We start from the raw sequence: 27,972 nt of genomic DNA on the forward strand, positions 1-27,972 counted from the left end.
TTCTCTTGCAGATTGCCTCTGCTGTCATCCCCACTCTCACTTATTTTCATTCTCTCCGTTTACTGACTTTCCCTACTCCTCACAAACATGTATATTTATCCCCCATGTTCAAAATCCTTCCCTCAATCACTATCCCTGTTAGCTATTATCCTATGACTGATAAAGGATACATATACGTGTTAATACACATATACACAATAGGTATATATATATACATATAGAGAGATATAGGAGAACATATAAAATACATATACATATATAATACTGCCTATTAGACATCTTGAATTAGATGTACCATAAACATCTTAAACTAAATGTGTCCAAAACTGAACAACCTTCCCCCCAAAATTCTCCCTTCTTCTGAACTTCTTTATTACTCTTGGATGTTACCACCCTCAACCAAGTCTCTGAGGCTCCCAACTTAGGTGTTATCTTGAATTTTTCACTCTCCCTCAGTCCCTACATCCAATCTGTTGTGTAGTCCTACTAATTTTGCCTTCTTAACTCACCCCTTCTCTCCTCTGACAGCCATCACTTACTAGCTATGTGACCCTGGGCAAGTCACTTCACCCTGTTTGCCTCAGTTTCCTTGACTATAAAATGAGCTGGAGAAGGAAATGGCAAACCAAGAAAACCCCAAATGGGTCCATGAAGCATTGGACATGACTGAACAACAACAACAACATAATTCATTTCCTGAATCCAAAGCATTTTCACTTGCTGTCTCTCATGTCTGGAATACTATCGCTCCCCATCTTTACCTCTTGGCTTCCCTGGTGTCCTTCAAGTCCCAGCTAAAATCACATCTTCTACAAAACACCTTTCCTTATCTCTCATAATCCTACTGTCTTCACTTTGTTGATTATCTCCAATTTATGCCTGTTTGTATACAGCTGTTTGGCTCATACTAAACTAATATATATCGAGTAACTGTTTCCATGAAATATGTGGAAAGATGGTCTCTACCCACAAGAGCTCATAATCTAAAAGGAAAAGATAACAAACGTTTACAAACAAGCTATATTCAGGACATAATTAACAGAGGGAAATAATTAACAGAAAATAATTAACAGAGGGAAGACATTAGAATTAAGAAAAGCTGGGAAAGGCTTCCTGTAGAAGATGGCATTTTAGTTGGGGCTTAAAGGAAGCCAGGAGTCAGAAATGAGGAGGGAGAGTATTCCAGGCATGAAAGACAGCTAGAGAAACTGCCCAGAACCCATAGAGGAGCTGTCTTATTCTTGAAATAGAAAGGAAGCCACTGGCAACTGCACTGAAAAGTATGAGGTGAGAAGTGAGAAGACTAGGAGGTTAAGTTTTGAAAGACTTTGAACATCAAATAGAGTATTTTGCATTTGATCCCAGAGGTGATAGGGAACTACTGGAAATTAATTGAAAATGCAGGGGACATGGATGGATCTGCTCTTTAGGAAAATCACTTTAGTAGATGAGTGGAGGATGGATTGGAAAATGGAGAGACTTAAGGCTGACAAATCCACCAGCAGACTATTATAATAGTCTAGGTGTGAAGTAATGAATGCCTGCACAACAATGGTGGGAATCTTAGAGAAGTAGTCATATTTGAAAGATATTACAAAGGCGGAAAGGACACACCCTGGCAACAGATTGGATACGGGAGGTGAGAGATAGTGAAGAGTAAATGATGAAAACTAGGTTTCCAGCCTGAGGAACTGGGAGGTTGGTGTTGCACTCAACAATAATAGGGAAATTAGGAGGGAAGAGAGTTTAAGGTGAAAGATAATGGGAACAGTTCTGGACATGTTGAGTTTTAATATGTCTACTGGACATTCAGCTTAAAATGTCTCAAAGGCAATTGGTGATGCAAGACTGGAAATCAACACAGAGGTTGGAACAGGATATGTAGATTTGAGAATTGCCAGCAAACAGATAGGAATTAAATCCATGAGAATTGACTAGATCACCAAGTTGAAGCAATATAGAGGGAAAAGAGAAGAGGGTCTACAACAGAACCCTATGGGCCACCTATGATTGGAAGGCATGATCAGGAGGCGGATCCAGCAAAAGAAACTGAGAAGGAACACTCAGATAGGTATAAGGAGAACCAGGAGAGAGTGGTGCCCCTAAAATATAGAGAAAAAAATAGTATCAAGAACCAAGGGTGATCAACAGTATCCAAGGCTACAGAGAAGTCAAGGAGAATGAGGACTGAGTCAAGGCCACTGAGTTTGGCAACTGAGATAACTGATACTTTTGGAGACAGCAATAGAGGCAGAATGATAAGGTCAGAAGCCAGATGATAAGGAGTTAAGAAGAGAGTGAGAGGAGAGAAAGTGGAGGGACCTATTGTAGATGGCCCTTTTTGAGGAGTTTAACCACAAAGGGCAAAAAGACATAGGGTGATAGTGGGACAGAAGTCTGAAGTAAGTGTGGGGTTTTTTCAGGTTGGGAAGACATGGCTATGTTTATAGGCAGTAGGGAATGAGCTATTTGACAGGAAGAGATTGAAAATAAGTGATAGAGTGGAGATGACAAAGGTGGCAAATGTTGGAAGACATCAGATAGAATGGAAGTGTTTGAACAGGTAGAATTTAGCCTTGGTCAGAAGTTAAGATAGTTTATTAGTTGACATTACTGTTATCAAAAGGGAAGAAGGAAGACAAGATAAGGAAGAAAATGACAGTATTTCTATTTTCCTCACACCTCACACTAAATTAGAAAGGGATCAAGGAGACTTTTCCAAAATCTCATTATCAGGAATAAGTAACCCCTTGTATTTCCAAATTCAGGATTTGAAATTTCATATATCTAAAATGTTGCTTGTTCCCAGCTACTAGCACCCAACCCAAAGGTCCCACTCAGTGCTACTGTTGCTCCTTCTGTTTCAGAAGAAATGAAAAAGTTAGCCCCTTAGAAGGAAACATGAGGAGTTATCTGAAGCAGCCTATTCATCCTGAAAGCTCATTTCAGATTCCTCAATTTTTCGCAGTTTAAGTGTAATACACCCCTGCAGTCTCTTCCTCTGATTGGTTAGTTCCCCTCAGAACCTCCATTTTTCAGAATGTATCCAGGTCAGTCATAACTTCTTTTTTCTCTGAGCCTTCTCTATGTTGCCCCTTACACTGATGCTTTCTCTTCTCCCCTCTGTTCCCTTAAGCTTTTGAAGCTTTCTTTTATGTGTTATCTTATCTCATTAGAATGTAAACAGGGGATGTTTTTCTTCTAGTTTGTATTTATATTCCCAGCAATTAGCACAGTCTTTGGCAGGTAGCAAGAACTTGATGAATGCTTGTTCATTTGACTTGATTTTTCTGTTCTCAAGGCTTTCTAGATCACAAACCTCAGGAGTAAGGCACATCCTCTAATATCTAAAGAAATAAAGTTAAATTAAAATGTCAAAACTAGACAGGCAAAAAAATTAAACTTTTTAAACTTCTCTTTTATGAAAATGAAAGAAAAATTCAAAAGACAAAATTTATCTGAGGGTTTCTGGTTTGGGGCACTTGATTCTGAAATTTAACGAGCCACAAAACAAGATTTTTTTATTATACAAAAAGTAAAATCACAACCCTCAAGATAACTCAACGTATCTCCTTCATTGCTAGACCATGGAAGAATGTCAGTATAATAAAATCAGTTCTTAAACATTCATATTTTCCATATTTATTGAAATACACATATAAGTAGAGAAAGAAGTAGGGATACATGAAACATAGGAAGAAATAGAAAAGGAAAAAATAATGAAGAAAAGCCAATATCTGATTCAAGAGTGATGAAGTAATTACCATAATTATTTGCTACCTATGGCCTTAGCAATTTAGAAAGAAAGAAAAACAGAAAAGATTCTGGATTCTGCTCCATAATCCCAGCTGAAAGCAAATTTTCCTGTTTCTTCTCCACACATCAAAATTCCCCCACAAAAACTAGATTTGAGTTCTGGTAAAATATCTTTCCCAATTTAATTGTTATTCCTATCAATTTATTTCATCTGAGAATTGAAGACTGGACCTGAAAAAGAATACAAATGCATTTAGCATATGCAGTTTGGTAGAAAAATACCAAGGTATCATTGAAGGATTTAGTTGAATTTTTTAAACACACAAAATCTTTTTTTATTAGATATGACCACCAACTAGGTAATCTAGTTGGATTCTATAATTTTGGGAGAGGCATCCTTTCAGACCACAGTAAATAACCATAGGGAAATAAAGTTTTATAACCTATTGGATTGCCCAGCTCAGGACATTAAAAACCTTATTACCATACCACTTTTTGTTAATATCACTCTTTTTATGCATTTAACACTTCTAGAATCATATGAGAGTTGGAAAGAATGTTAGAAACAGTCTAATGCAGTAGTTCTCAAGGTTTTTGGTTTTAGGATCCCTTTCTACTCTTAAATATTATTGAGGACCCCAAAGAGTTTTTGCTTCTGTGAATTATTTCTAACAATATTTACCACATTAGAAATTAAAAATGATAACATTTAAAACTATTAAGTCACTAAAAATAATAAAATCATTAGATGTTAACATAACAAATTGTAAGTGAAAAAATAACTATTTTCCAATTTAAAAAACAAAGCTCCTTTGAGTAAAAGAAATTTACTGAGAAGAGTAGGATTTTTAAAAACATATTTTTGTAAATATCTTTAATGTTTGCCTCCACGGAAGACAGCTAGATTTTCATATCTGCTTCTGCATTCAATCTATTGTAATCTATTGCTCTGGTTGAAGTACATGAAAAAAAGTCCAGGCATGCACAGATGCATAGTTGGAAAAGTGGACAGAATTATCATTCTTCTTGTTACCTCAAGAGAGTGCTTTGAAGGTTCTTGAGGACCGTAAGGGATCTGCCAACTTCATTTTGAGAACTACTAACCTATTCCGACCCCTTCATTTTACAGATGAGGAAACTGAGGCCAAGTGATGAAGAGTGACTTGGCCCAAGGCCAAAGAGCTAGGCAACAGCAGAGCTGAGGCTAGAACCTTGGTCTAGCATGGGAACTTAACCTTTGTGTCATGGGCCTCTTTGGCAGTTAGATTGTTGTGAACATCAAGTAAGATGAACAAAGGTTCTCCAGAATATGTTTGACCAAGATTACAAAGAGAGCTGGAAGATTTGGTTTTAATTTTTGAAATTATATCAATTTTGTTTTGCCATCACATTTTCTTATATGCCCACCTTCCCCAATTGTGAACTCTCCTTTGTATGAAAGAATCACAGACATAGCAACCCAGCCTGACAACAAATACACAATTCCACACCTGTAAACTCCTATCTCTTTACAGAAAAAAAGGAAGGGTGTTTCATCATCTGTTTCCCTGGAAAAGCTATCTTGATCATTACAATTAAATGGAATCTGAAGGCTTTTCAGTGTTGTTTTAGTTCACTTTTTTTTTGTAGAAATTCTGCCTGCTGTTCTCCTAGTTCCGCTCACTTCATTCAGCATCAGTTCATATAGATATGGAAAATGTTTTTAGAGATACCAGCAAACAGAAGCTAACTTAAATAAGAGTGACAATCCCAGGAGCAGTTACAACATTTGTCATCTAATTTATTATTTGACAAGGAAATGCAACTACCTTTCCATAATATTGCAGAACTTAGGACTGCTGAAACTAAACTGAATGAGCATTTATATAGTGCCTGCTACAGATAACAGATACCATTGGGCTAAGGGCTTTACTTGTTTAATCTTCACAACAACCCTGGGGGTAGGAGCTATTAGTAGGCCTATTTCACACAGCTACTAAGTGTGTGAAGAAGAATTTGAACTCAAATCTTTCTGACTCCAGGCCCAGCACTCTATCCACTGCACCACCTAGCTGCCCGAAGAGACTAGTCTGGAAAGTTGCAGAAACAAATGCTCTTCCTAAAGGCCTTTTGTCATTAAAAAAAAAAAAAGTTCTATTAATTTAATAGAAGGTAGAGTGTGTATTTATTTAGAAACCTATTTATATGTAATATACACCCACACACAGGCATACTTCATTGTATTGCACTTAGCTTTATTGAGCTTTAAAGATATTGTATTATTTTTTACAAATTAAGGTTTGTGACAATTCCACACCAAGCAAGTCTATTGGCACTATTTTTCCAACAGCATGTGCTCACCTCAGGTCTCTATGTCACATTTTGGTAATTCTTGCAATATTTCAAACAATTTTTACTGTTATCTGTTATGGTGATTTGCGATCAGTGTGCCACTAAATGTGCCCACATAAGACAGCAAACTTAATCAATAAATGTAGTGTGTGTTTTGACTGCTCCTTCAACATGCTCTTCTATGTCTCTCTCCTCTTCCAGTCTCCCTATTCCCTGAGATAAAATAATATTGAAATTAAGCCAGTTAATAACCCTGCAATGGCATCTAAGTGTAAAACTAAGAGTCAGTCTATGCAGCAAACCTCATTGCCATCTTAAGAAATGCCACAGCCACCTCAACCTTGAGCAAGCATCACCCTGATCAGTCAGCAGCCATCAACACTGAGGCAAGACTTTCCACCAGCAAAAAGATTATAATTCACTACAGGCTCAGATGATGATAAGCATTTTTTAGCGAAGAAGTATTTTTTAATTAAAGTATTATTTTTTTTAGATATAATACTACTGTACACTTAATAAACTAAAGTATTGTATAAATATAGCTTTTATATGCATTGAAAACCAAAAATTTTGTGTGACTCACTTTATTAAGATATTTGTTTTATTGGGGGTCTGGAACCAAACCCACAATATCTCTGAGACATGCCTATAGTATCCACTCTATGTTAAAGTTTCAGGCAAAATCTACTTGCTAAGAATGCTTATTCAACTTGTTAAAGACAATTGGCATTGATTTGCAGGGTAAGACAACAAGAGGCAAAGGAACCCAGCTAAAATCAGAATGAGAGGTCATCCCTCTCAACCACCTCCTTTTTCTCTATGTAAATAATTAAAATAAAATGCCCTAGTAGCTTCTACATTGCAAAGCATATATAGATCGCACATAGTGATTTTTTCTAGTGGGGGGTGGGTATGAAGGGAAGGAGTAGTTAGCAATGGGCAGCAAGGACTTTAAAGGTAGGAATTTTGTTTGAAGGAGTTTAGCATTGTGCCTAGCATATAGTAGGCATTGAATAAATATTTGACCGATCGATTAGAGGAACTGTAACCATTCATTTTTTTACTAACATACTAGCTAACCAACATATCTGATACCATTATTAATGGAGTTGATATGGTGCTTTTTTTAAAAAAAAGTGTTATAGGTGACTTTTGCTTTCTTACATCATATTCATTTCTGAATATACCTTTCCAACCCATCTAGCCTTCCCTTATGAGAACAAAGTACATCAGCAAATACAAGTGAAATATCTATCATGTCTAATGGTATATGTGACATTCTATACCCATAGGGCCCCATCTCTTCAACAAGAGGAAGAAGGTGCATTTCCTCCTCTAGTCTTTAGTGCCAAATTAGTCCAGTATAATTACTTGTAAGTGGTTTGGTTTCTTTTTCTTTCTTTTTTTGTTCTTAACATTTACATATTTGTAGCCATTATGTGTATTATTTTCCTGGTTCGCTTACTTTACATTTCTTCTAAGCCTTCCCATGTTTCCCTGAATTCCTCATATTTATTGTCTTATTGCATGATCATGTTCAGTTCTGAACACTATAGTTTAAGAAAGACTGATAAGTTAAAGAGTATCCAGAAGAGAGTAACCAGGATGGTGAAAAGCCTTGAGTCCAAGGAAGGAAGATTGGTTGATAGAATAAGGAAGGTTTAGGCAGGACAAAAGAAGACCAAGGAAGTCCTTTGAAAGCTTTCTTCAAGTATTTAAAGGACTGTCATGTGGGGAAGGGATTAGATATGATCTGTTTGGCCCCAAAAGGCAGAACTAGGAACAATGGTTGGAAGCTGCAAAAGAGACAAATTTAAGTAGGCTTTATGTCAGGAAAAACTTCCCAACAATTCAAGTTCTTCCAAAGTGGTATGGGTTACTCCAAGAAGTGGAGACTTCCTACTTGGTAGTCTTCAAGAAAAGGCTGGACAATCAGCTGTTGCATACATTATAGTGGGGATTCCCTTTAGATGGGGCTAGATGGATGCTGAAGGACATTCTACTTCTCAAATCCTATGATTCCATTATATTCATGAAGCACAATCCCAATCAAATTGGCATGAATTTCCTGTTCTTTGCAACCATAGGAAAAAAATGTTGCTATTAATATTTTGGCGTATATTAAAACTTTATTTCTATCTTTGGTCTCTTTGCAATACATTCATAGCAGTAGGATCTATGAGTTAATGGATTATATTCTAATCACTTTTTTTTTTTTGTATAACTCCAAATTATTTTCCAAAATGGTTGGACCAGTTCACAACTCCACCAACAGTATATTGGTATTCTGGTCTTCCCTTAGTTCCTCTAACAAATAAACAATAAAATCTTTAAGGATAGAAAGCAAAAAGGGAAATAAGTCTTCTCTTCAAGGAGCTTACATTCTAGTGCATAATACAGCAGAAAGAACAGTTTATTTGGAGTCCAAAGACCTGGGTTTGAATCTCACTTCTACCACTTACCGCCTATGTGACGGTATGTCTTAGTTTCCTCAAGTTATTTAATCTCTGTATGTCTTACTTTCCTCATTTGTAAAATGAGTACCTTAGAGGTCCCTTTTGTCCCCTAATCCATATGACTGTTTACATATGTGTGTGTAAATTTCCTGCATCTTAGATATCAGACCTTTATCATAGATAAGTGATGCAAAACATTTTTTTCCCCAATTAGCAGTTTCCCTTCTTAAACTAGTTGCATTGATTTTGTTCATGCAGAAGCTTTTCAACATCAGGTTGTTCATCCTTTGTTTTCTAAGAGGACCAATTATATCATGTGGCAGTCTTGACTTGCATGAGAATTAGATTTAAGTGAGGGAACTTCATGTAATCAAAGTTGTCTGTTACAGCTTTTGTAATCTCAGTTCTTTGTTCAGTTAAGAATTCTACTGCACCTTCATCCATTTTCCTCCAATTTTTTAATGAGGTGATCTTTTATATTTAGGTCACTTAGACATTTGGAGCTTATTGCAGTAAACAGTATGACATAATCTTTATGATATCATAGTACAGTACCATGTTCTTCAAGCTGCAGTCAATAGGGTGTTAATAACCTGAGTAAGAATTCCAGCCTCCTTGCCTTCCCTCCTGCACACTTTCTCTTGTTCTATGGATCTATATAATTATGCTGTCAGGAATATGGTTATCTTAAAGTGAGTGGATGTTAAGAAATAAAAGCAGATAATCATAAAGGAATGATTAACAAAAGTGTAGCAATAATAAAATTATAACTGTCTATATACACTATAATCTACGGTCACATCTACAAAGTAATTGCTATTTGCTAGCACACCCTAAATTTCCTTTGCAATCAGTTGTTTCATACCCATGTAAACAGATCAGCAGGATACAATGAAAAAGTCACATGAGTGGCCCCAATGTTCAGATTCATCTGTTTATTAAGGAATTCATTATCTAACCTTTTTAGGTTATCATATTAATGTTAATTGTGTATACTTGCCCAAACCATTGCTGTCTATCCAAATCAAATATGTACAGTGGTAGGACTAGTCCCATACTATCTTAATCATGATTAGTCAGGCTAAAAGCAAGTTAAGGATATTTTTAAAGTTAAATATTACCAATAATTTTTTCATTTTCTTCTTTCTTCCTTTTTTTCTTCCATCAAGCCTTCCTTTTTCTCTCTTTTTCTTTTCTACTTTTTTCTATTCTTTTCGTTTTAGAGACTGAGTTTTTACCTATTTAAATTTATTATCCTTTAAGAAGCAAAGCAGTAACACATGATGTCATTCTCAATACTGATTGGCACAGAAATTTTGACCTATTTTTCCAACCTTGGCCAGTTTGGCAGCCTGGTAGTGCAGACACCTATTAGTTTTGAAAAATTAATAGTGCAAAGCAAAAAGTAAGGCCCAAGTAAACTACGGAGGTAATTAAAACTGTGGGGCAGCTAAGTGGTGCCACTCTAGTATCTTTGCCAAGAAAACCCATAAAAGGGTCACAAAGAGTCAGATATGACTGCAAAAATGACTACATAACAACATCAACAACAATTAAAACTGTATGAGTTCAATTGCAACTAATGTGGCCATGGAAAGCTTCATGGAAGAGGTGGAATTTCTTGGTCTTAAAGGATAGATAAGATTTGAATAGGTAGAGAAAATTAAGAGATCATTTTCACATGAGGGAAGGTGCTAAGACAAGAAAGCACAAAGCAGATATAGAAAATAATAAGTGGACTATGTCTGAAGCAGTAAGTTCACATAAGGCTGAAAAGGTCAGTTGAGGGCAAAAGTTTAAGACTTTGAGTATGAAACTGAATAGTAAGTACACTATTCTGTAGACATTCAAAGTAGGGCAGCCTCACTGAAGGTGTGAGCAACTAGTTAGAGGTTAGTTTCATTCTATCCTCCTTATGACACCGAGGCAAGGTACTTGTTTCAAACACAACCAAATCTATTTAAATATTTCAACACTCCTCCCCTTTACCCCCCTTCTAGTGATGCAAGCTCCCAACTCCTCCCCTTCTGAGCCAAGAGAAGGCCCTTCAGGGCTGTTATAACACAACTGCTACCCAGACATTGGCAGCAGCAACTGTGTATATATTTTCCATAGAAAGTACCCCTCTGCTAGCATACCCCCTGTTCCCTAGATCTCTTTGTGGTGGTGACAGCTGCCATTTATAGGGTAGAGTCTGTGCTCTGGGGCAGTGACCAGTGAGTAAGGGCTCTCCTTCTCTTTCTGTTATGGGTGGGAATGCATGAGTTGTTCAGGATGAGCATGCTTAGGTGACTTGTGATCTGCATCTCAGAACACTTTACATTATCTTTTCTCTTTTTAAAATTTTTAAATAGAATATAATATTTTATTATCTATATATCTAGAATATTCTATTATTAATAAGCATTATTTTTCTCTCCCTCCCATCTCCCCATCCCCCAGTGAGGAAAAAAAAAACCCTTGCTACAGCATATATGCATAGTCAAACACAACAAATTCCCACATTGGCCATGTCCAAAACTGTTTCTCATTCTGCATCGAGTTCATCATGGGTAACATTTTTCACCACTGGTACTCTGGAATCATGGTTGTCAATGATCAGAAATCTCATGAACCCATCCTTCCTCAAAACCTCCTTATTCCTGTCGAGGACAACACCACCCTGTCAGTCACCAAGGTTTGCAATAGTGATGTCATCTTCTGCTCTTCCTATTCCTAACCCCATATATTCAATCAGTTGTCAAATGTTGCCATTTCGTCCTTTGCTACATCTGTTACATCTGTCTCCATCGTTCTACCCACACAGCTCAAGCACCACCTTTCACATGAAACTTTTCCTGATCCCAGTTGTTAGTGCTCCTCAGCCCTAACTACCCTGTATTTAACTGCTTTATATTTATTCTCTATGTCCCAACATAACATTGGGTCCTTGAGAGTGAGGATTGTTTTATTTTTTGTATTTGTATCCCCAGCAACTAGAATATAGTAGGTACTCAATAAGTGTTTATTGATTGGTTAATTGGCTTTAAGAGCTCTCTTATTCAAAGCATATTTAAAATACCTCAAATTATTTTACTTAGTTTCTTCTATGTTAGCTTTATTAACAATTCCCTCTAATATGTTATCTGGCTTAAAAGGCAATCAGTAAAAAAAAGAAAAGAAAACTAAGCCTCCAGGTCCAATAAATTACATTATTCCTAGTACACTCACTGTAAAAAAAATTGTCTTAAACTTACAGCCTATCACTGCACCAATGGACTACAATTTGTTCTGCCAAATCCTACATTATTACTAGGCATCAACTTAATTTTCAGAGATGGCTTGATTTCTTGAAATGGGATGTTATCAATATTTATTGGGCTGGCTTTCTAGCTTACAATATTCTGAAGAAATGATATGATAATAAAGCAACAGTAGCTGTAGTATATGAAATGTATCTACTTTCAAAATAATACGAAAGCAAAATATGATATAGAATGATATTAATTATCTTAATATATTTTATTGAATCAAGGTAGTCAAACAATGTTAACATTTAGAGTACAAGAAATCTAAAAGATGACTGGTGGAAAACTTGAAAATGCCCTTATTTGCTGGATAATTTTCAAAATATTATGGAAGAATTGTACTTATGTGACTCAGAAATTAATCAAAATCTATAAAAGATAAATCTATAAAAGTATTTTCCCCAACATATACATGCATGTATTACTATTATATAAACTGTTAGCAATTCACAACATGGATTTTAATCATATATCTTGTTTCTGAAATTAAATAGCAACTGCATATTAGAGCTCAAAATACTGAGGATTAAAAAGGTGGGGGCAAATCATGTGCCATTACTCTCAGTAATAAGTAAGTGAACATAGAACATAAAGTAAAATAACAACATAAAAGTATGACAATTGTAAAAAAGAAATCTAGGTTAAAATGTAACCTGTTATTTGTGTTCAATCATCTTCCTTTTTTTATTCTTATGAAAAAGAGATTATAAGCAGAGTACAGAAACCTACTGCTGAATTTACTTAGACCCAATCAAATATGCCAGAGAATTTAACAATAAAGTGATATTTCTGAATACATACACTCTTAAAGAAACCTGTGTATACAAGTCAGAAGATAAACTATCCTTTTTTTTCTTTTTATAAATTTTAGTATTTCCACAAATAATTTTGGGGTACAAATTATTTCACTTTTTAAAAAAATCTGATAATTTAGGGTTGAAAGGTTTCTATAAACCCCAATCAGCCCTATACTGATACATCTCCAACGGTCCAATTAGCCTGTCACTACAATGTTTTACTGCAACTCCACCCTCACCCCATCTCACTGTTAGAAAATTGCATTATTGTTAAGGTTTTCCAACATTTGAAAACCCTTGATTTAGGGGTCCAATTTCTCAGAGTTCTTCAATTCAATAATGTTAATATCATTTAATCTTAGGGACTTCCTAGTACAGTAGAAAACCTCTGCATCCCCAAATAATCACATCATTATGAAGATATTGTAATGGACATAATGCCCTAAAACATACAACAAATGCATAATATCTTTACATTTTTTTAACATCCAATCATTTCATTTAGTTGTTCACATATGTGACTTTAATTATAAGCAGTGCAGTCAAAGAAGCAAAATCTCAGGGAGGGAACTTATTGCAAATGTCCAGATCAGCACCCCTTCCATTAACAGGTTGTAGGCACAAGACCTGTTCTATCATATGCAATATGAATGAAGTTTCAAGTGTTATTTCTCTCAAAGAGTGAGAACTCTAAGTAATAAAAATCCTGAACTTTGAAAAATCAAGACTCTAGCACATTTTATATTTTATATCATTAATTTTCCAGTTCTTTTGGTCTCCAAACATAATGAGAATAACCATAATATGTCTCAACATAGCACCAGAAATACTGAAATATAGGCAGGAAAAGCAGCCTAATTCAGTATCATACATTGCAATGGGAAAATATGCTCTGAACTCAAATTATGACTAACTTTTTACACTGATTAACCATTTCACTGCTGCAATGAAACATTTTTAAAAGGTCCCTATGGCAAGATAAGACCTTTTTGAAAATGCATACAAAGTAAATAAGTTTATTTTAGAATGTGCCAGTTTAAGAAGTATAAATAGTAAAACACAGTTTCTCTTAGTTTTATTTCATGTTCCAATTTCCCCTATTGGATGTTACTTCTTCTAGCTGGAAAACCTTCCTTAGCTGTCAAAAGCTGAAAGAAATTCCCTTTGAAAGCCATCTGGGCCACACCTTGCTTGGTCACCCAGGAGCTATGAAGTTGGAAGAAAACATTTGTTTTGGTTGCAACAGGGAAATGAATACCAAGATTCAGATTAATTCTTTCCACAGTTTACTATGATGAGTCCCTAAACTGGCCAGTCTTCCACTTTTACTCTACTAACAATGTAGTGCCATCAGCTACCAGATATTGGTTGTTTTAGGGTCTGGCAGGTAGGATGTGGTGTGGCCCAACAGATGCCAGTATTTAATAACCTTACTGGCGTGGAAAGACCCTTTTAGTCTCACCACTATATTATAAGAAATTCAAATATTGCCAAGTAAAATATTGTAGCATAGTATTTTTTAAAAACAAACTCCACTTCCCTGAAGAAATCCTTCAGATTTAGAGTGATGTAGAAAAGGTAACAAATTTTCTCTCTCTCTCTGTCAAAAATAAATCTGATTAATTAGATTGCCACTCTGACAATTTTCTAAGTGACGCCTAAAAGGTAACAGAGGTAGTTCAAGTTTGTGGTACTATTAACATGTCCTATCTTTAACCAATAAAGGGGGGAATGGGGAAGTGTTTAAAAGTTACCTAGGATCCCTCCACTTGTAGCAAGAATGAAAAACAATAACAAATATCAACACACTTACTCCTTAGAGACTTGGCATCCCTTAAGAGAATGAAAGGAATCAGTGCACACTGTCCCCCACACCACCACCCTCCCTCTGAAACACTCGGCCTTGAAATATGCTTTTCTGTTGTGCCAGGCTGTACCAAAAGGATTGGTTTTCATGACTTCCAGACCTGACCGTGAGAAAAGACCGGCTGATTCATCTTGCCCTGTGCCTTTTCCAGCTTCCAACCCCAATCTACTCCTCTTACCTGATAATGTCGTCGTTGTGTCCCAAGAAGAATTTCTGGTTGTGCTCACGGGTGTTATACACCACCCCGACTCCAGCCACGAAGTAGACCACCTCCTTGCCCGCGGTATAGTACAGGTTGTTGCGGCACTGGTGACCCCTGTAACCGTAAACCCACTCCAGCCGAAGCTGGCATCTAGGAGCTGTCCGATCCGCCATGATAACGCAACCCCACTCACAGACACACACACACACAGACACACACTCAGCGGGTTTGGGTCCTCTCCCTCCCTCTCGTCCCCCACCTTGCCTAAGGCTCTCGCTGGGAAGGGCTCGGGGCTGCGGCAAGGCTGACACTCTTCAACTGGCACTTGGAGATTCTGATTTCCAGGAGGAAATGCATCCACAGCCCCGTGTGCCCGCTGCCACCATAATCTGCTGCTGCTGCTAGAGATGAGCAGCTGCTGCTGCCGCTGCCGCCGCCGCTCCGCGGGTTTGCAACCCCAGACACTTTGGGGGAGACAGATGAAATGGAAACACTCTGTGGGCTTGGACGGATACTGCTCCAAAGACAAAAGCAACTTCCAGGTGCCGCCGCCACCTGCAAGGTCTCTCTGGCTGCTGCCCCCTCTCGTAATTGGCACCGAAAGAGCTTCTTGGGGTTCTCGCCCCTTCCCAAACACACCTTTGTAAAACAGAGACCTATATGTTCAAACGCTAAGGATAGGAATCGGTCTGTATGTTTAAAGTTGAGGAGGGATGGGATTCTGCAGCAATCCCCTGGATTTATCCGGTGACCACTTGGGTTTTACCGGGAACTCTTTCAAGCTTTTCCATCATGGTCCTTCCTTTCCAAATTGTCCATCAACATCCAGGATAAGTGAACGAGAGAAAAATAGAATTAAATACAATGACTAGATTTCACACACAAACACACACATAAACAGTCACCCAATCTAACCAAATGATTCCCAAACTAACCCTAGATTACAGCTCCTCCCTACTCCCCACTGTTACAAAATATGTAACAAATCATGCTGGTTGGTGGCTGAGCTAGCTGGTAATGATTTAGAACATCTCCTGTTCTCTTTCAATTAAAAATGACCCTAAAACCAAGACAGAAGTCGAATGGTCATTTTTGAAGGAAAAAAATACATATATTTGTTCAAATTCTATGGGGTTATTGTTTTTAATCCACATTCTTCTCTCCCTAGATCTGTATGGGAAAAAAAAATTAAGGAGCTCCAGCTTCCATGCACTCGCTAGCCTCCAGAGATTAAAACCAAAGCGCCATACGAGATTCTGAATCTGAGGAAAGAGAAACAGGAGCGGTTTTGGAGTGTGTGTGTGTGTGTGTGTGTGTGTGTGTGTGTGTGTGTGTGTGTGTGTGTGTGTGTGTGTGTGGAGAGAGACGGAAGATAAGGAGGGAGGAGAGAGGGTGGGAGAGAGAGAGAGAGAGAGAGAGAGAGAGAGAGAGAGAGAGAGAGAGAGAGAGAAAGAGAGAGAGAGAGAGAGAGAGAGAGAGTGTGTGTGTGTGTGTGTGTGTGTGTGTGTGTGTGTGTGTGTGTGTGTGTGTGTGTGTGTAGAGAGAGAGAGGGAAGATAAGGAGGGAGGGGAGAGAGAAGAGAGAGAGAGAGATTAGACACTGACACAGACTACTCCTGGGTCTGAAGAAACCGAACCATTGCGAACTGGACACTAATTAACCTTTCCTACAAGCCCAAGCCTTGGCGTGAGGTGCGGGGTGGAGGTACACTGGCTGGCTCTGAACCAGCAGTTTGGGATGGGGGTGGGGCCCCAAATCTATTTACAAGCTGACAACTGCCAGGCTTCACCGCGATGTCCCCGTGCCCGTCGTGTCTCCGTGCACCCCTCACCTCTAAGTCGTGCGGAGCCCCTCGCTCCCTCCAAACCGCCCTTCCCTGGGGTGCAGCTAAGGTGGCGGGCACTGAGAGGGGCAGTGAATCTGCCCCTGGCCAATACTCATTCCCCACCACAGGAGTTGCATTTCCCCCCCATCCAGAGTTATAGCCAGCCTCCCTCCCCTCTCCTCTGGGTTCCCCTGCCGCCGGTGGAAAGGGCAGTGCCCGAGTCCTTGTGCTTTAGAAGGCACGCAGACCCTGCTCCCTCCCTTCCCGGCTCCCTCCCGCTCGCCTCCCGCTCCGCGATGGGGGCGGCGGGGTCTGATTAATCACTAGGACAACGAGGGAGGGACGTTCTTTCTCCGGAGAAGGCTCTGGGGGGAAAGGGGACAGAAGCGAGGGAGGAGGGGCTTAGGCGCAGGCGTCCTTAGCTTTAGAGAAGCACGGCCCACTGGTTACTAAGACAGCGCGGCGCTTGGAAACCGCGACGCCTTGCCTCCATCCAACCAAGAGACTTCTTTGTGTCTCGAGGGATCCTGGGAAATGTAGTTCCAAGCGGCCGAGCTTACCCCCCTTCTCTGCTGGAATGGTGCAGAGAACGCCCACAAGTCCCAGGATTCGCAGCGGTTGGAGCGGCGTAGTGCGAGGGCGCTCTGGGGACTGAAGGTATCTGGGTGGGGAGCTACGCGGGCCGAGCGCTTCTCCAGAGGGGCGCGCCCTAGCGACCGCTGCCGCTGGAGGCCTGTGCAGGCTGGGGAGGCTGGAAGGACCCAGAGGATGGAAGGAGGCTTCGTCCATATTGGCCCGAGCGCTCTTCCTGTGCGCTCTCCCCGCCCTCCTCGGGAAGGTCACTCTCCCGAGGCCTCTCCTGACGTGACGCTCCCAGAAGTGAGGAGCGCGTTTGTTCTCCATCGTTCGCTTTCCTCTTTCATCCATAAAGTGAGTTGGGTCAAAACCACCCTAAGGTTTAACGTCCAACTGCAAAGTGGCAGAGAGGTGGCAAGATGGGAGATCAGGCCGGAGGGCTTGTGGGAAGTAGGAGCGCTGGTGCATGGTTGGTGGAGCGGTGCTCCCGTTGTGGAGAGCAGTTTGGGATTGTGCATTTTGCCTTACTGTTGGACTCTGGTCAAATCAGGGTCTTGGGTCTTAGTTTCCTCCCTTGTAAAATAAAGGAGTTGGAATAAATGGACTCAGGTCATTTCTCTTTAAAATCTCTGACCCTACAAACCCCTCCCTAACTAGTTGGGTTTCTCAGGAGAAGTATGTTTTAGAATTAGAAAGAATTTAAGCCAAGAACAACTAGACTTGGTGCTTGAAAACAAGGTGAAAAGAAGGCAGGTGCTGGCAGAAACTTTTTTGATAGGTTCCCTAAGTGAAATCAGAATCTCATTTGTTTTATTAGACTCCCTGGGTTAGGATTCAAAGTACAGTGGTTATAATGTAGAAACAGTAAGAATGGGCTTTTGACACAGTCATTTCTTCTATCCCTTCTACACAACCAATCCTTCCAATGTGGTGATTCCTTGTCCCTGCTTCTTTCAGTCTCAGTCTAGTACTCTGCCCTGATGGGAAGATTCCACGAGGACCCTGGTCTTACAAATGAATTAAGAGATATTAGAAATGAAGCTGGGAAATACAGCTATCTGTCTTTTCACTGAAGCAGCAAGAAAGAGAGAGGAGAAAGTCTATACCAGGCAAGTTAAACCACCACCAGCATCACCACCACCTTCCCTCTGACCTTGATGGGAAAGGTCCAGGACTGGGAAACCCAAGAGCCTTGAAAATAGCACTACTTCCAGCACAAACTTCATAGCCATCATCCAGGAAGGCAACTGCTGTGGAGAAGGGACCAACCAGTCCCATCAGCTTTGAAGATGGATCCTGTAGATGATACAGTCTAGCTACTGAAGATCCAGAAAAGAAAGTTCTCATTACCAGTCTTTGGCAGTGTCAAATATTTCAAAATTAGAAACTGATAAGACTGTTCTGAGAGAAATGGCATTTAAGAAGAGGCATAATCATTTGCTTTGTTGTCACACACTAAAAACAATGGAACTTTTCTGTCTGACTTATAGCTGAAACTTTATGGTTGTGTTGTCTTCCCCATTAGAAAGGGAGCTCCTTGAGAATAGGAACTATCTTTCTTTTCTGTTTGTATCCCCGGTACTTTGCGTGTAGTAAGTGCTTAATAAATGTTGTATTTATTTTTTCTATCTTTAATGTGTAAATAGTGGACGGACCAATGATGCCTTCAGGTGTCCTCATGGAGTTGTGGATAGAACTGGAATAAAGAGTCAGGAAGGCCTGAGTTCTCATGTGTCCTCAGACATTTACTAGCTGTGTGGCCCGGGCAATTCACTTATTCTCCCTTGGTTTCAATTTCCCCGACTATAAAACAGGGCTAATAATAGCACCTACCTCCCTGAGTTGTTATGAGGACCAAATGAGATCATATTTGTAAGGTGATTGGTATAGTGACTAGCACATAGTAGGTACTTAATAAATGCTTATTTCCTCTATTTTCTTTTTTCCTTCCCTTCCTTCCTTACCACCCCTTGTGAGAAGATATTATCATAGTTAGCTGACAGATTCCTTTACATGGAAGAGGCTAGGGAGTCTGCTTCTGGGAGAGTCATGATTACCTGTAATTGGAAGTACCTTGGAGCAATATGGTGCATGTAGACGTTCTGTAACTGGCTCTGGTCTAAAAACCATGTAGTGGGGACTAGGAGCCTCTCTGATTAACTTCATCTTCATAGCCAGAACTAAAGATGCATTCAAAAACTACTAGCTGACCAGAACCGTTGCCATCTCTCTTCCTCTGACTTCTTCCTGCCTGATGGTATCCAGTGAGAGGAGAGAGACAATGCTGTCAAGGGGGAGGCATGGGGCCTTCTTTATCCAAGGCCAAAATGTGACCAATTCTGGGGCTATACTTTTGTTCTTTGATTTGAAGGATATTGAAGAAGATTATGACCTTGTAAACACTGAGAAGTCAGGAGAGGGTCCTGAGGTCTGGGTATCAAGTCAAAGTTTTGTAGCGAGCTCAGTTTTGAGACCTTAAGGTGTGACCTACTGGGCCTGGTCCAGCAGCAGTTGACACAGAGACTCACCCAGCAGCAATGCTACATTTGGATGTGAACTTGACAAGACCTGTGCTATGTAGAAACTATGTTAAGTCTGAGCTCACTCTCCCCACAGACTGAGATGATAGAGCCTCTAGAGAGTCTGACTCCAAAGATCTTGGGGGTGGGATGTTTGGGAGAAGAAATATTTACATTCCTGTTCTTGATATATTTGCAAAATAATTGTCCATTTGGAAAAGTTAATTGATGTTACATTGTTAAATAGAACTGGAGTACTGGTCACTAGTGGCAAAAAAAAAAAAAAGGAACAATGAAGGGTAAAACTAGTCTAAAGAAAACTTGGTAAGACATCCAATTAAACAAAAATATACCAAGAATATTCAAGGATGAAGACCGAGAAGACAACAAGCAGAAGAAAAGATTTGCAAAATTTGTTACTACAATTTCTGTTCTTTAAGGGTAGTAGAGGCACCACACTTGGACCATAACATCACAGTCCTTGAATGGCTTTCAGAGGAAGTAGAAATGTCATTAAAGAGAATAAAGATGAAAAAGGCAGCTAGATTTCATCAAGCATATATAGAGGAGATCCATGCTGAAGACAATATAATTGTGAAGCCATTGAGGCACTGATTTACAAGGTAGCTAAAGGATAAGAAGGTACCAGAAGTATACAAAAATTTCAGAATATATTGATACCAAAAAACAGTGACAGGACATCAACAAATACCAACCTATATGCCTCCTCTCCCTTCTATACAAAATCTTTATGACAATCATCCATCCACAAATTAAAACCCATCCTGCAGGACAGTAGTAGGGATCAAGTTTTCACCAACAATATTCAACATGGACCACGTCAACATGCATCTGAATGGATACCCAGAAGAGATTGTCCAACAGTGTGTATATCTGATGCATACAAGATAGCTGGACAATAAGCCTGTATATCTGATATATGTATAACTCCTACAGAAAATATAGCTGGACTCTGGGCCAAAAGTTGAAAAGAAGGATAGTGGGCTGAATTGTATATAGTTGTTTGCATGTTGTCACTCCATTAGACTGGGAGAGCAAGGACTGTTTTCTTTTTTCCCTTTCTTTACATCCTTAGCACTTAGTACAACATCTGACACATAGTAGATGACAATGAATTCTGGCTGATTTGTTGACTTTTGGATAGGTTGAATTATTACAAAGTTTGTCTGACATGAAGCCTAATTTGAATAATTTGCAACTTCCATTCTTTGCTTCTCATTCTGTCCTCTGGGACCAAACAGAATACACCTAAGCCCTACTCTATGTGAAAGCTTTTCAAATACTTGAATGCCATAATGTTCCACCTGAGACTTCTCTTTTCCAAGCTAGACATTCCCAGTTCCTTCAATCACTCCTAAAATAAAATTTACTGGAGGACCTTCATCATTCTGGTGTCCCTCTTCTGGAAACGCTCCAGTTTATCAATGTCTTTATTGAACTGTGGTGTCTAGAACTGAACAAATAATCCAGATGAAGTCTACTAGGTACAAAATATAGTGAAAGATAAGCTTCTCTTAATATAGGCCATGGCTTTGTTGTAGGTAACCCAGGTCTGGAAGAAGCTGTAGGTTGTCATTTAGCAGTTTAAATGTATTTCATTCTATGCCACTCTATATTCATAGTTGTTTGGTGGTTTGTGTGGCAGATGCCATTTTACTGTCTTCACATAATTAAGGTTCTTCTTTAATGTACAACAGAGTCAGGGGTAAAGTTGAAATTTCGCCATGGGATGGGGGCTTAGAGCTATTCTGATTAGGCAAATCCACACCAACCATATCCTTTAAACTAACACAACAAATATGACCTCTCAGAGAGAGGCATATCTGTGGGTAAAAAGTTGTCCAGTCTCTTAAAACCATAGGGAGTCTTGTTCTCTTCCAGAGGTCCCTCTGGTTTGGGGTATACTACCCTGTAACTGCCGGTGTGGACCTTTCTAGAACCTGGCTTTTATTACTGGAAACAGGATCAGGTTAGGGGTTAGCAATGCCATGTAGGTCTTGGCTCTTTGACTTAATAGATGGGTTCAACCTGAAAATTAGGGCTACACTCATCAGATGGGATGTATATATATGTATATGTATATGTATATCTACCAGTTATAGATATACTATTTCAATCTCAGAACCTTAACTAAACCAAGACAAACAATAATAAGCAGGCAGATATGTATGTCTCCTTGATAACCTTTGCTCCTAGGTTGGATTGAATACTATCCAAAACATTAATAATGACTGAGATTTATATGACCCTTGGTATAAGCTCATTTAAATTTTCAAAATCCTGTGGAATAGAAACTAGAAGTATCCCCATATTACAGATGAAGAACCTGAGTCCTAAAAGGTTGTAACTGGCCCATTGTCATCCAGCTCAAAAATGTCAAAGATAGGATTTGAAAGGAGGACTTGGAGTCTGTTTCTTTAAATCCCATATTAGACTAACAAAAAAGTATGACATAAAGATTGACAATACCTTAATGGGGAACAGGGTATGAAATGGGGAAAAAACCTGGTTGATAATCTTTTAGAGGAAACTATGTGCCCCTTGGACAAGTTGCTTAGACATGTTTCTGGGCCTGTTTCCTTCTCTATAAAATGAGGGGTTTGGATAAGATGGCCTCTAAGGTCCCTTCTTGCTCTAGACCTACGAACACATGATTCAAAGAGTCCTTACAGAACTTTCATTCATTAATTTATAACCATATTTTCTCCATACAACAATTTTACAGATAAATGAAATACTAAACTTGATGATCTTAGAGGCAGCTGGCGACATGGCAGGTAGAGTGCTGGGCCTGGATTCAAGAAGACCTGAGCTCAAATCTGAGTTCAGAAACTTACTAGCTGTGTGACCCTGAGCAGCTCACTTAACCTATGTTTGCCCCAGTTTCCTCACCTGTAAAATAGGAATAATAACATCATCTATTTCAAAGGGTTATTGTTAGGATAAAATGAGATCATAATTGTAGAAAGCACTTAGCACAGTATCTGGCACATAGGGGGTGCTTATTCCCTTACCACCACCCAATGCTCACCATTTCCACTTCTATTCAAGCAGTAAGGTTATTGGCTCAACCTACAAAATTTTCAGCCTCCCAGTCAGCTTTTTGTGTTTCTGTGGAATTACCTTATGTTGGGATACAATGTGATATCATAGAGGCAGTGGGATAGAGTGATAAGCATGTTAGACTTGGAGTCTGAAAAATTGGATTCAAATTCTACCTCCAACATTTATTAGCTGAGTGACCATAGACAAATTGCATAATCTTTCTAAGCTCCATATTCAACATCTGTAAAATGCAGGTAATGATACCTGTAGTCAGGGGTGTGCTGGAACTAGCTTGTACTGGCTCACAAGAGCCAATTGTTACATTTTCAGCGTGAGCATTTAAATCTCAGAAATCAGCAAACAGGACTTGATTTATTATTTTGCTGATTATGTAGTGGCGAAAGTTTTCATAAGACAGATTAAACCTTAAAGTGTGCTGTATGTCCATTTCCACTCCCAGAGAGCTTGTAGTTAAATAACATTTACCAGTACAGCCTTATTTTGAGGACCAAATGAGATGACTTTGTAAAATGCTTTGTAAACTTCAAAGTACAACGTAAATTCCAGCTATAATATTCTACAATCCATACTGCAACATGAGCTGCCCAACATCTCTTCAAAGGATAAATTGCCTGTAGCGTATCTGCCATGCCAACCTCATTACAGAGCTCTTCATTTGCCACGCAGTCGTGGAAGAAGATTCTGTATATTGTCCTTTCCATTTTTTGGTGGATGACTACAAGCTTCAGCATTTCAACGGGGCATTAACAAAAATCGCTATGCTTACTTGCTTTGAGCAGAGGTCAGTGGGGCAACTGAAAATTTAAAAAAACTATCGGAAATGCTAGCATTCTGCTGCTATCTGTCAAGGATGAAAAAGTATAGAATTCAGTTGAATTACTTGAAACAAGTTGTGATGGACTAAAGTAATGAGAATGATTTATACATGGGGCATATATGGTCATTCTCAACATTCTGTACATTTTCATTATAATGATAATGTAAGAACATAACAATAAATTGCTATTCTACTAGAGGAAGGAGCAGCTACAGTAGACCAAGCATATTTCTGCAGGCAATTTAGTTAAGAGCACTGAGGCCCTCAAATTTGAGGTTCAAGATGCCCGAAAGACACAAAAATAAAGAATGATTGGGGGTGATATATGGATGTTTTGCTATTAAAAATATTAAAAAGATTTTGGTACTGACACATCTTGACTTATATTGACAAAATCTTTATGAGTATTATGAAAAAATTTACAGACCTATGGTGAGCATCATTGGTGAAAATATGTGAATATAGCACTCAGACTTTTAAGTGACATTCTACAAAATACATCTTTATAGGCACACAGTTGACTGGAAGAGGAAAGTATGGGATTTTACTGTGCTCATTGCTAGTTGTCTATAAAGACTATTTGATCAAGTAGAGAAAATGCTAACTTAAGGTTCTCTTCTAACAAGGAATCTCTGTGCATGTTTTAAAATCACAAAAGATTCTTTGACAGATGCTACAACAAAGATATATTTGAAAACCTTCATATTAGTTCATTTAAGTTAGTTAAATCTGAAACATAACTTCCTATGGACCCAAAAACAAATGAAAGAAGAGAATTTTGTTTTATCACATATACAGATGAAGAACCAGTAAAGAAATTATTAGAGAAATTATATAGTTTCACAGTTGACATTGTGCTATAGTGAACAAAATTTTGGACTTAAGAATCAAGAAGACCTCATTTCAAATCTTGTCTCTGACATTTATAAGCTGGGTGACAAGAGGCAAGTCATTTAGTTTCTCTAGGCCTTGGTTTCCTTATTTGTAAAGTGGATATAATAGTTCCATTTTCTGTTTTACAGTATTGTGAAGCTTAAAAGAACACAAAATAGCTAGCATTCATAGCACTTCGTATATGCTATCTCATTTGATCCTCACAGCTACCCTGGGAAGTAGAGGCTGTTTTATTGACAGGCAGTTGAGGCAAAGAGAGAAAATGCCAAAGGTCACATAGCTGGTAAGTGTTTGAGGCAAGATCTGAACTCAGTCTTTCTGACTTCAAGTTTGTCACTCTATCCACTGCACCATCTAGCTGCAGAAAAGTAGAGAGACCTATCCTCACTAAAGGAGCTTGGCACCATCACCCAGGACTCCAGCACAGAGTCCAAATGACAGAGGGATTCTCTATGGGTCATAAGGTTATCCTGCTTTAGTGCTGATTGCTCTGAAACATTGCAGAGCCTCCTACCTGAAATTCATAATTGCTTAACGGAGTTTGGTCAAATTCTCCACAAGATGAAAAATGCCTATTGTGCAGACCTATATAGATATGAGTAACCCCTACTAACTGTTAGGTTCCACTCTATGGGGCAAATTTATACCAAAAAGAATTAGCCTTAGTCATTCACCTAACATTGATTATGTGTCTACTGTGTGCTAGGCATTTCTTGTAATAATGTGGTTATAAAATGGCTTATGATTATGCCCCTGGTTAGAGAGTAAAATTTTCTAACAGGTTGGGAAGTTGAGGTCCCAGTTTTCTGCTAGGAGGCATCACTCTCTCTTTTGTGACTCTCACATCTGTCCCATGACCTCATGCTACAAATAGAAGGATACCAGGCAATTTAAGGACAGGGTAAACCACAGGTGTTTATGAGAATGCATTCTTTAGCAGAATTTTTAAAAACATATTAAGCAATGGTATTGCAGATAGAATTAAGAGCTATTAGTTACTACTGTTCATTTTCCTTTTTTGTCCCCTATGAGGATCCTATCTAGCTACCAAAGCAAACATCTATTACACAAAATAGAATCACATACCTCTCTGTTCATGTAGGTGTTATCTCTCATGGTCTTAACGAAGGGAACTGCAGGTGTCATGGTCCCTTCTACCTCAGTCTCATTGCTCCCACAGGGTACCTACCAATTCTCCTTTTCTCTCAAGGGCCCTCAAAACTCCCTATGCATGTGAAAAGTCCTTGCCCTCCAGGCCTGGCCTTATAATAACTTCCTCTCTTTCCAAAATGGGTCTTTGTGGCCAGCCAAAGCTTTCCAGTGGTTGTTACATATACATTTAGATAAATATACCATGAGGGTGATCTATCAGTACACAAATCTTGGACAGACATTGCAAATGGACAATAAAACTGGTCCAGAATTTAATAGGATGGAGAAAGCAGGATGGATTGATTATAAGAACCTGTATAGTGTTTTCAGTGCTTCTCCCTGAGACAAACAAACAAAAAAATCCCCCATTTTTCTGATGTTAACCTTCTTGTGTTGCTATCTGGCATTCAAATCAAGGAATATGATAATCCAAAAGCAGGCTGCAATTGAGAGAGCACAGTGGCTGTGAACATGCGGCAGTATATTACTAATACATAAAAAAATGAAATAAGAAATATCACTTAAGATATGACAGAAAAAGCAGGTAAGACAAAATAAGGGATAACGGACAGAAAACCCTGTTTGCCTCAGTTTCCTCATCTGTAAAATGAACTGGAGAAAGAAGTGTAAACCACTCAACTATCTTTGTCAAGAAAACCCCAAATGGGGTCATGAAGAATCAAAAATGACTGAAACAAGTGAACCACAAAGTTTAATGAAAGCTTGGCAAGTCTAACATCAATTACTTAATCGTATAGCAGTTAGAGGAACCTATGCCTCACTCCCAGCTGAGTTGTCCTCTCAAAACGACTTACAAAAAAATCAATCTAAGAAGTTTGGGAGGGGCAGCAAAGGGTTTGCTCAGATATTACAAATGGTCTTAAGCAACTTTGGGGACACTATGCCCCAGCAGATGCTATAAACATTCATTCATTCACACATTTTTTTGAGCTACTATAACCATAACATTCTGCTGACCAATGGAGATTACCTTAAGGAATCTATTTAGAGAAATATATCTTTAAGTCATATTTGAACATGGTTTACTAAAAGCATTCTTGTGTACCTTAATGAATGGCCCCCATTTCAATGTAATAATGCTTAAAAACAACTTTTAGTAGACACACATTTTTAAGATATGACTTAAGACTTGCTAATGTTGGCATGTCAGATAACCTACTTCTTAGTGGATAAGAGGTTTTCATGCTTTTAGTAACAAACTGTTGCTAATATTATTTTCCAGTAAATTCCCTATTTTGACATTTGTGGTATCGTAGAAGGAGAGCTTAAAGCTGGAAGGAACCTCAATAGTCATCCAGTTCAATCTATACCACCCAAATAATACCCCTTTAATATATATATATATATATCTGACAAGTGTTCATCTTCTATTATTGTTTCATTTAGGAAATACCCATTGCTTTCTGAGAGAGCCCATTCCAATTTGTAAATAGATCTAGTTGTTAGGAAGTTCTTCCTTATATGAGTCTAAGTTTGCCTATTTACATCTTTGACTCATTGCCCTCATTTCAGCTACTTAGGGCTAAGAGGAACAAATTGCAGCCCTCCATCACATTTTTTCATGTGATTAACAGAATCACATCATTTGGAGCTGTAAGGGACCTCAGTAACCATCTGTTCCAACCCCTACCCCTAAATAATCCCTACTATGACACAGCCAACAAATGGTCATCCAGTCTGTTCCTGAAGACTTTCAAATCTCTTGACAAAGTTCATTATATTTTTGGAGTGGTCTAATTGGTAGGTCGAATGGTGCAGTGGATAGAGCTCTGGGGCCTGGAGTAAGGAAATCTCACTATGTAACCCTGGGCAAATCACTTCACCTGTTTGCCTCAGTTTCCTCATCTGTAAAGTGAACTGAAGAAGGAAATGGCAAACAACTCCAGTATCTTTGCAAAAAAAAAGATGGTGTCACAAAGAGTCAGACAAGACTGAAAAATGACTGAACAATTGTTAGGAAGTTATTCCTTATATTAACAGTTCTTTACAACTTCTACTCATTGCTATTAATTCTACCCTTTGGAGCCAAACAGAACAAAACTAATCCCTTCTCTCTATGATAGCCCTTTAAATACTTGAAGAAGTAATCATGCCCTCTTAAGTCATCTTTTCTCAAAGCTAAGTGTGCTCAGTCCTTTCAAATGCTCTTTATGTGACATCATTCTAGCAGTCCTCTTCAAATTGGGGCATCTAGAATGGAACTCCAAATGAGGATTGTCTGCCAGATGAATATTCTTCTCTGTCTTCTCTGGACAGAGAATGAATGAATTATCACCTTCTCATTCCTGTAAGCCATGTCTTATAGTCCAAGATTGTGCCAACTTATTTGGCTACCCCATCAAAATGCTGACTCATGGTAAGATTGTAGTCTACTAAAAACCATAG

General features: G+C 38.7%; 1 protein-coding gene and 1 long non-coding RNA gene across 2 annotated transcripts in view; one reads left to right on the forward strand and one right to left on the reverse strand.

Annotated features, from left to right (window-relative positions):
- EML6 (EMAP like 6) overlaps positions 1–14,961 on the reverse strand; it is a 298,693-nt gene extending 283,732 nt beyond the window's left edge. The window contains exon 1 of the mRNA XM_072635548.1: positions 14,673–14,961. Within this exon, the coding sequence (XP_072491649.1) occupies positions 14,673–14,869 (197 nt within the window). The 5' untranslated portion in view covers positions 14,870–14,961. The remainder of the gene's footprint in view (positions 1–14,672) is intronic.
- A 2,071-nt stretch (positions 14,962–17,032) lies between these two features.
- On the forward strand, positions 17,033–21,020 carry LOC140521010 (uncharacterized). Its single transcript, XR_011972750.1, has 2 exons — positions 17,033–17,451; positions 18,055–21,020. It is a non-coding gene; the product is annotated as an uncharacterized lncRNA (long non-coding RNA).
- Positions 21,021–27,972: the final 6,952 nt, after the last annotated feature.

The sequence above is a fragment of the Notamacropus eugenii genome, chromosome 1 (genome assembly GCF_028372415.1).
Source record: "Notamacropus eugenii isolate mMacEug1 chromosome 1, mMacEug1.pri_v2, whole genome shotgun sequence".
NCBI lineage: Eukaryota > Metazoa > Chordata > Mammalia > Diprotodontia > Macropodidae > Notamacropus > Notamacropus eugenii.